The sequence below is a fragment of the Oppia nitens genome, unplaced genomic scaffold (assembly GCF_028296485.1).
Source record: "Oppia nitens isolate AA-2021 unplaced genomic scaffold, nextdenovo-longstitch-racon4-pilon3 scaffold21_pilon_pilon_pilon, whole genome shotgun sequence".
Taxonomy (NCBI): domain Eukaryota; kingdom Metazoa; phylum Arthropoda; class Arachnida; order Sarcoptiformes; family Oppiidae; genus Oppia; species Oppia nitens.
This window is the reverse complement of record NW_026533201.1, coordinates 72,501-82,958: the sequence shown is the minus strand read 5'-3', so window position 1 is coordinate 82,958 and position 10,458 is coordinate 72,501. Positions and strand designations below refer to the sequence as shown.

The window sequence follows — 10,458 nt, the reverse complement described above, 5'->3', positions numbered from 1 at the left end:
TTTTTTAAAATAATTTTTTGTTGTTGTAACTAATTGTATTTAAAAAAAAATATTAAAACAAATACAAAAATATTAATAAAATGTATACTATTTGTCTACAAAAAAATATATTAATAATTAGTAATATTTTTGCTATAATTTTCGTTCAATAATACCTCTCATAAATCTATTGGTAATACAGTTATTAAATATTTTTTTTTTAAATAAATAATATGGACAATGCATTAAATTAATCTTGTACATTATTATATTAAAAAAACAATTAGTTATTAACTAATATTAATTTAATTTTTATCTAAATTTTTAATTCAAATAATTATTGATATTTTTATCTATATTAAATGATTTAATGATATTGTAACATCTATTATAAAAAAAAATTAAATAAAAATATTATAAGTAAAATAGTTTTTATTAGATAATTAAATACAATTAATTTAATCTTGTACATTATTTTATTGAAAACAATTAGTTAATACACATATTTATTAAATTATTAACAAATTTTTTTAAAAACTTTGTATTAAAATAACAAATTATTGATAGTTTTATTATTATTATTAAATAACTTTAAATATATTGTATATTATGACATTAGAAAAAATTTAAAAAAAAATCAATTAGTTATTATTAATATTAAATAAATTTTTCTGAAATTTAATTTTTAATAATTTACTTATTGTAAAATATAATTATAAATTAAAAAAAAAATATTATAAGTAAAATTTGTTTTATTAAATAATTAAATCAATTAGCTTATTCTTGTACATTATTATAGTAAATACAATTAGTTAATACATATATTAATCAATTTTTTAACTAAATTTTTAAAAATAATTTTAAAATATACAAATTATTGAGATTTTTTTTTATAAATCAAATTACTTAAAATGTAATATATTTTGTGTATATTGTGACATCTATTACATAAAATTATAAAAGTTATATATATAAATTATTTTAATTAAATAATTAAATCAATTAAGTAAAAACTAGTACATTATTATATTGAAAACAATTAGTTAATAAAAATATTAAACAAATATTTAACAAAATTTTAGATTATAATTTTAAAATAAACAAATTATTGATAAATTTTTTAATTAAATAACTTAAAATCTAATGTATATTATGACATCTATTATATAAAATTAAAAATATTTTTATAATTTAAAAACTGATTTTATTAAATAATTGAATCAATTAAGTTAATCTTGTACATTATTATATTGAAAACAATTAGTTAATACTAATATTAAACAAAATTTTTAACAAAATTTTAATTTTTAAGTTTAAATAAACAAATTATTGATAGTTATTTTTAATTAAATCACTTAAAATGCAATATACAGTACATTATGACATCTAGTATATAGGATTTAAAAAATTATTATAATTAATAAAATATTTTAATTAAAATAATTATTATATTAAAAATAACTTATAATTGATTATATTGTTTATTAAAATGACTTTAAATATATTGTATAGCATGACATCTATCATAAAAAAAAATATTATTAATTAAAAATTTAATCATTCAATTTAATCTTGTACATTATTTTATTTGAAAACAATTAGTTAATACTAATATTTATTAAATTATTATCAAATATTTTTTAAAACTTAAAATAACAAATTATTGATAGTTTTATTATTATTTAATTGACTTTAAATGTATTTTGAATTAACAAATTTTTGAATATCAGTTAACAGTTATTATTTTTTTTATTTAATCTGGATATTACATTAATTTAATAGTATATATATTAATATATATAATAATTAGATACAATAATCATAGCTAAAAATATGATAATTGATTTTCTCAACGATATAACTGATAAAAACATTAGTGTAAACAATATTATATACATAGCCATAGAAATCAAAGTCAAATAATTGATTTTCTGGACATAATTGTTGCCAATTGTGGTTGCGATCCAATTGATAGCTAAAAATATATTTAAAATAATTGTTTTAAAAAAATATTTACTTATTATGAATAATTAAATATATATATATATATATATCAGGGTTAAGCAAGGTTTTGGATTTTAAGGGGGGGGGGTAGACAGGGTTGAAATTTACAAAATTCTAGAAAAATCTTAGGGGGGTATAGAGGGTATAGACTATTATAGAATATTATATATATATATATTATAAGTAAACTTATATATATATAATGTATATAACTTTACAGTATAAATATTAATACTATTTAACTAAATAATATAATTACAATTATTATTATTATTATTATTATTATTATCTTCATATATGAATCGGGCGCCCATCTCTCCGGCCAACATTGCCGCAGCTCCGGGATTGGCATTCATTATCTCCGGATAGATGGATAAGTCGACAACACGTAACCCGCGGACACCTTTGACACGCAATCGGGGATCGACTACAGTATCCCTGCGCTGGGGATCACCCATTCGACAAGTACCAACTGAATGCCATATACTACCCGACCATTGTTCAATCAGACAGTCAATATAGCTAAGACATTGATAGACTGGACCACTACCTGGTGGACAGTACTGACAGGGAGCTATCGGTTCAGTGGGTATACTAACGTATTGGCCGAAACTGGTCGTCTCGACAAATCGGAAAATATCGCCGACTGCCTGACGAAACCTGAGGCGATCGCTTTCAACGGATAAAAAATTGGGATCAATTAGCGGATGATCTTCGATACGGCAGCTATTGTTCAGGCGGACAGTACCCGTACTTAACGGTCGGGCAAGTATCGGATAAAATAGCATTGACCAGGTAGATGTGACACCCGGATGATATAGGCCACCGGGCATGACCATACATTCAAGATACAGGTCGGGATAGTTGTCCTCCTCCACCAATACACTGGTATTGTTGTTATTACCCGATGATGATGATGATGATGATGATGACCAATACATACCACCAATCGGGTACTGGGCCATTGCACCTGTACCCAGTACAATCGACTCGTACAGTTGTGTTAGATTGTCCAATTGGACGACTGGCCTGACCATTTCTGGTTTATTTATCGGGAACTCCAATATTATAGTTAAATGATTGTGAAAATTGTTGCCAACGGCTGGTATGTCTGAATAGATTTCAGAGATACCGGCGATTGATTTCAGATGATCGGCCGGTCCTACACCCGATACCATTAGCAACTGTGGACTGGCTATTTTACCTATCAATATAAAAAAATATATATATATAAATGTTATAAATTAGTTAATTATAAAAATATATATATAAACAAAAATTATCATTGCTGAAAAAAATGTATTAATATTTATATAAGCTAAATTAATTAAATATTAAATTAAAAAAGCTAAATTAATTAAATATTAAATTAAAAAAGCTAAATTAATTAAATATTAGATAAAAAAAAACTAAATTAATTAAATATTAAATTTTAAAAAACTAAATTAATTAAATATTGAATAAATTCAAAATAAATAAAATATTAAATTAAAAAAAACTAAATTAATTAATTATATATTACCTGCCGATAAAATTACCTCCAGGTTTGCTAATACTCTATGTGTGCGCTTATCTTTAATAAACTCGACTCCCTGTGCCCGAGGAGTATGATGGCCGCCCTGACCATTGTTAACTGTACGTTCAATAAGTATTTTGGATACCTGAGCCCGGGTAACGATTGTCAATTTAGGACACAAATCGCTCATCAAATATGAGTTATAGGTCGATGATTTCAATCCCTGGCCAATAGTCGACTGTACTATTCGGAAACCGGTTTGATTTGGACCGTTATAATCGCTATACTCCAGACCCCATTCGCGGGCAGCCTCAGCCTGTTTCTCGAATATCGGATAGATTTCATCGAATGTCGACACAACTACCGGTCCCTGTCGTCCGTGATACTGATCGCTAACCCGGGGGTCGGTATTGTTTTCAATTTGCTTAAATACTGGCAAAACACTCGCGTAATCCCAACCAATGGCACCGTATTTTTCAGCAATCATGTCGTAGTATTTGAGATTACCTCTAGAGTTGAGAGAGAGAGAGAGAGAGAGAGAGAGAGAAAGAGAGAGAACATATTAAACTATTTTTAAAAAAAATATTATTATTATTATTATTATTATTATTATTATTATTATTATGAAAATATCATTTAAAACTAAATAGTAATTATATATATATATATATATGAAAAAATTACATCTAAATATGTTTATATATACATGTAAGTACACATTAAAAATTGTTACATTAAAAAATTAATATTATTATTATTATGAAAAAATAACATTTAAAACTAAATATAATAGTAATTATTGATATATATAAAATTATGCCTAAAAATTATTCAGTATTAATTTATTAGTCATATACTGTATATAATATATATATTTATATACCTATTATATATCATTCCGGTGAAAGTGGAAGTTCCGCCTAATATACGACCGCTTTGTTCAATTTGTTGGCCACTGTCCGGATAGGAATGTCCCGAAAATTTTTGCCTAACCATCGGATAGTTCCAATGTATGCCAATATCGTCGACATAGTTAACCAGTGCGGGTATATCGTCCATCAGGGCATCGGTACCGCCGCCAGCTTCAAGTAGTAGTACATCCGAACCCCACTGGGATAGACGACACGAGACAATAGCACCGGCACTGCCGGCACCGACTACTATATAATCGTATGATGGTTTCGGCGGTAATGGTGTCTGATTGGCCACTAGATTGTGACGGTCCTGTCTATCCCTTATAATTGTTGATAGCGCCAGTAATTTTGTTAATAAAGTTATCGTGTACATTTTTTTGTTTTTTTTTAATAATTTACTTTAGTTTGAAATTTACAAAAAACTTTAGATTATAATTATATAAAAATTATTAAAAACTATTTATAAAAACTATTGTATTATTTATTTTATTTTTAAATAATAAAATTCTTTAATGAAAAGCATTATTCAAACAATTTTATAAATAATTTTAAAAAAAATTATTTATTAAACTAATAAATTCTTTATATATATATATACAGTATAACCTCTTTATAAGCACCTTCTCTATAGGCAAAACTCGTTATAAGCAACTCAATATTTTGCTGCACCAATGAGTTGCTTATAAAGAGGTCAAACTGTATATATAAAAGCAATGGTCAATACATCACTATACAGCGCTTACAGTGTCACCAATACAATACAAAGTTACTTTGTAATTATAAATATGATATACTGTATGTTTCACTATGTATTTCTCTATTATAAGTAAAAAAATACAGTTTAATCAAATTATAAAAATTCATTATAATTATCTATACTTAATATATTATTTAACAATTTTTTAAAATTAATTTTATATACCGTATATCTTAAATACCGTCATATATATATATATATAAAAATAAATATTATTAAACAATTTTATCTAAATTTTTTTTTTAAAAAAACTTTTTTTTAAATAAAATATTAATAATAAAAAAAAATTTTTATTTAATACAATAAAAATTCAGATAATTAATTATTCTAATAAAAAATTAATTTTTTAAAAAAACTAATAAAACTAATTAAACTATATATAAATTGCGTTTACAAACTAATATTTACTTATATCATATACTATTATTTATTAATTAATTAATTTATAAATAAAAAAATATTTTATAAAAATAAATATTATTAAAAAAATTTTATCTAAAATTAAAAAAAAACTTATTTTAATAATATCTTAATAATAGTAATAAAATTTTTCTATTTTTTTTTTAAAAATACAATACAATACAAATCAGATAATTAATTATTTTAATAATTAAACTATATATATATATATATAAATTGCATTTACATATTTAGTTATATATATATATATATAGTTAGTTAATATATATATATATATATAGTTAATATAGTTAATAATATATATATAGTTATTATATATATATATATACAGTATAAATATTAGTTAATCTAGGGGTTATGGGTTTTTTTGGGGGGGGAGGGGTTTCAGTCTCTTAATTCAATGCCGATATCAATTGGTCTCAAATCAAGTATTAGTCTCATTAGCTGTGATTTTAGATGCAATTTGGTTTCGGGTGTACGAAAAAATCGATATTTATTAACCAAATAGACAACAGCTGTCTTGGCCTCCATCAGCGCAAATCGCATACCAACACAATTTCTGGGTCCCAAACCAAACGGCATATACGTATAGGGAACTAATTTCCGACGATTTTCGGGCATAAATCGGTCGGGATTCCAACAGTCGGGTTCGGGATAATAGTCGGGATTGTGATGAATGCTTTCGATATCAAAGTTAACAAGCATTCCCTTTGGTATTGTTAGTCCAATACTCTCTATAATAATAATAATAATAATTATTATTATTATTATTATTATTATCAAACAAAAAATGTAAAATAAAATACAATCAATTAAAATTTAATATTTTTAAAAAATATAAAATAATCATAATTATTAATTTTTTTTAAATAGATAGTAATATACTATATTTTTGATATATATATAGAATAAATACAAACAGAATATATATCGTATATCAATATGTACCACTATGTTACCATTAAATTACCATTAAATTCCCATTAAATTCCCAAGAATTTCCCAATAATTTCCCAATAAATTCCGTATAATTTCCCAATAATTTCCCATTAAATTCTCATTAAATTCCCACTAAATTCCCACTAAATTACCATTAAATTCCCAAGAATTTCCCAAGAATTTCCCAATAAATTCCCGTTAATTTCCCAATAATTTCCCATTAAATTCCCATTAAATTCCCACAAAATTCCCACAAAATTCCCATTAAATTCCCAATAAATTCCTAATATTATATATATATATATATATAGTATTTATATATTATTATTATTATTGAATACATTACCGATTGTATAGTCCTGGGAAGCCATCCGACCAAACATTGGTAACGGATTATACAGTCTCAATGTTTCGGCAATACATGCCTCCAGATACGGCATTCGGGTAATTGAATCGTAATCATCGTATTGGCCATTAAATTGTTCACTGATTTCCTGAAACAATTTTCGCTGACACTCATCGTCCAATGCTAGCCTATAGATTAGCAGCGCCAACAGCGAACCGGTAGTCTCGTAGCCGGCAACTAGAAACTGAAAACTAGAGGCCAGTATATCTGTATCGGTTATTTTGGAAACCAATTGCTTGTTAGCAATCAATTTGTTCATATCAATCGACTTATCATTGATTTGTCCATAAATTTCGTCGCTCTGATCGCCATCAATCAAATCCATGTCCTCCTCTTCAGCCGACTCTATCGACTTCATGTCCTTATTATTATTATCATTATTGATGGCTGTCTTATCTTTTGCATCCAAAATCAATTGCAAATAATCTTTATGTTTCATATGTTGTTGTTGTCTATTGTTTTTCATTGATTGACGTTTAGCTATAATCGATTGTATCTATTTAAAAAAAATATCAGGGTTGATAAAGTTTTTTTTTTAATTTCAGGGTATATAGGATAGGGTAAAATGGCAAAAATCTTTGAAAAAGATTATGAGGGATATAGGGTGTGGTGAACATTTTTATTGCATTTTTAAACGACAATTTTTATCCCAAAATTTAAGTAAATTCCCACTAAAATCCCAATAAATTATGTATAATTGCCCACTAAATTCCCATTAAATTCCCACTGAATTTTAATTAAATTCCCACTAAATTTTTAATTAAATATCCACTATACGGTATATAGTATAAAACTTACCTAAATATTAGCTAACTTTTATAATAATAATAATAATAATAATAATAATAATAAGTTACCTTACCTATGATAAAGTTAACTTTTAAACAAATTTAAACTTTAGACATTATCTGTATATATAATATATATGTATTATATATAATATATATGTATTATATATAAATACAGTATATATATATATATAAATAAATAACTGACCGCTTGTTTGAAAAACATTTCCACTGATGTCGACGTAAATCTAAAACCAGTTATCTTAAGCAACTTTGAACCCATCGATAACATTATCAAATAGACAATAGACCTCAAGCTAACGGAAAATACTTTCTGTGCCATCAAAACAAATTCACTGGGTTTCTGGTCATCGTAGGTATCGATTTGTGTACCGAAAGCGCAGGCAGCTATCACGTCCATTGTCAGACAGCCCATTGTTTTTTTCATTTCAATAGTCTCCCGGTTCAGGGCTTTCGGTTCCAGATATCTATCCAATCGATGAACACAATCGACAACAATCGGATGCATTGAACGCATTTTGCCGGACGAAAAGGTAGGCGATGTCTATATATAAATAAATATATATATATATCTATACTACTATATAATTTGGAAATGTTTGTGCCATTTTCTGACACGCAAACAATTACTCTTAATGTGTCGCGCGATTATTAATAATTTTAATTTATTAAATAAAAAAAATAATAAAATATACTTTTTTATAAAACACTGTAGATTATATAGCGCGTGAAAGCATTGTTTAGTAAAGAGATAGATTGAGAGAGAGAGAGAGAGAGAGAGTATTGTTGCACGTGTTAACTACACTCAAAAATAAAAACACTGCAAAAAAATCAAATTTTGCTTGGTCAAAAAATCAATTAAAAAACATTTTGAACCTAGATACAAAGCCAAATGTGATTTAAGTGTTTTTATTTTTGAGTGTATTGATAAACATTTTATTACATGGATCTAACTAGTATATTTATAAATAAAATAATTTATTGGGAGAATCTTAAACAGCGGCGGCGGCGGCGGCGATAATATTAATTTCAATTAAATGGTTCAGCAATACGTTAAGAATTAAATAGTGACCATGTTGGTGGATAATTTTATTATGGCCAAAATTGTAATTAATTATAATATTCAATTAATTATTATAATAATAATCAATTAATTATAATAATAATAATAAATTAATTATAATAATAATAATCAATTAATTATAATATTAATCAATTAATTATAATAATAATAATCAATTAATTATAATAATAATAATCAATTAATTATAATAATAATCAATTAATTATAATAATAATAATCAATTAATTATAATAATAATAATCAATTAGTTATAATAATAATAATAATAATTAATTAATTAAAATTTTGGCCAATATAAAATTAGCCAACAACATTGCCAGACCAACATGGTCACTTTTCAATTCAAACATATTGTTGATCAGATAATTGTAATTAATAATATTGCCGCAATACTAGGCCACCACTGCCGCCGCTGTTTAAGACTTTGTGATTTTTATTTTAAAATTAATTTTAAAAAATTTTTTTTATGGTAATAAAAATAATTAAAAAAAAACAATAATACAATTGATCGCATATTTTTCCATTCATTGGCTTTCATATTGAACAACGATTGATGCAATAAATCGTTAGCATAATTAAAATCGTTTCGATCGATAAATACGTTAAAATCTTTAATATTCATCTGTTTTATTAATTGCGGATCCGATACATAAAGTACTGGTCGACTACCAAAATATGTACTAAAAAAATTAAAAAAAAACAACAAAAATTAGCTATATTTATATCAAGGGTTAAGCAAGGTTTTGGATTTAAGGGGATAGCCTGGGGGATGATATTTACAAAATTCTCGAACAATCTTGGAGGGCGGGGGGGCCTAGGGAGGGTGGGGTATAGGCTTTTATTGAATTTATAAAGACGGCAATTTTTTTTGAACAACAAAATAATCAAGTGTAGGGTAGTCAAGAGAAAATTCCCATAAAAATCCATTAAATTCTAGAATATTCTTATAGAAATTCTACAAAAATTCCCATAAGATTCCCGTATAAATTCCCAGTATAATAGGTAAATATTTTTTATATATATATATATCATATATATTTAATAGTATTTAATAAATTAATATTAAAAAATTAAAAATTACCCGTAAACATTGCCATATTTGTTATGATAATCGATCATTACGTCCGGTATTGGTTTCAAAAAATTATCAAAAAAATTGCCTAATATTGGTAACGGTTTGGGTCCGGGTATACCACGCGATGACCAATAGTTAAAGTTACGGGTAGTGTAACTATATATTTGTTTCAGTTTGTATCAGTTTTTATTAGATTTCAGAAAAAAAAATTTAGAAACATTATTTAAGTTATATTTAAAAATAAATAAATAAAAATAATTTAAACAATTACTTACTAATATAATGATAGCAAAATAATAATAATTGTTATTAATAAGTAAATCATAATTTTTTATGCGTTTTGATACTATATTGATATACTATTAAAAAACTCAATTTTTTATTTAATAAAATAAATATATTTATAATTAAAAAAAAACTATTATTTTTATTATTACTATTAGTAAAGTTGTATTTAGGATGTTTAATGTAATAATGCTTTAATATTATTAAATTATACATTATATATATTTGTATATATTTTTTTAAATAAATCAATAATGTTTTTATTTTTCT

The 10,458-nt window shown here is 24.5% G+C and overlaps 2 protein-coding genes across 2 annotated transcripts; both read right to left on the bottom strand.

The window, feature by feature from the left end:
* Nucleotides 1-2,270: 2,270 nt before the first annotated feature.
* On the bottom strand, nt 2,271-4,818 carry LOC128953328 (oxygen-dependent choline dehydrogenase-like; the record flags this gene model as incomplete). The annotated part of the gene is made up of 3 exons (XM_054298815.1): nt 4,383-4,818; nt 3,506-4,008; nt 2,271-3,187 (listed from the first exon to the last, which is right to left on the bottom strand). Coding segments are annotated over exons 1-3 (1,824 nt in total), but the record flags the coding sequence as incomplete, so codon positions are not given.
* Nucleotides 4,819-5,974: 1,156 nt separating this feature from the next.
* On the bottom strand, nt 5,975-9,947 carry LOC128953327 (cytochrome P450 3A11-like). Its single transcript, XM_054298814.1, has 5 exons — nt 9,910-9,947; nt 9,331-9,508; nt 7,932-8,288; nt 6,876-7,431; nt 5,975-6,324 (listed from the first exon to the last, which is right to left on the bottom strand). Exons 1-5 carry the CDS (start codon nt 9,945-9,947, stop codon nt 5,975-5,977), a joined length of 1,479 nt encoding a protein of 492 aa, XP_054154789.1.
* Between the last annotated feature and the right edge of the window lie 511 nt (nt 9,948-10,458).

What these genes read in the sequence shown, in the direction of transcription:
- LOC128953327 (XM_054298814.1), bottom strand. Translation starts at nt 9,947, where the DNA reads ATGATCGATTATCATAACAAATATGGCAATGTTTACGG. An exon ending in AAATATGGCAATGTTTACGG is followed by an intron (nt 9,509 to 9,909) that starts GTAATTTTTAAT and finishes TAATTTTTTTAG; the next exon opens with TACATATTTTGGTAGTCGAC. An exon ending in AAATGTTTTTCAAACAAGCG is followed by an intron (nt 7,432 to 7,931) that starts GTCAGTTATTTA and finishes TTTTTTAAATAG; the next exon opens with ATACAATCGATTATAGCTAA.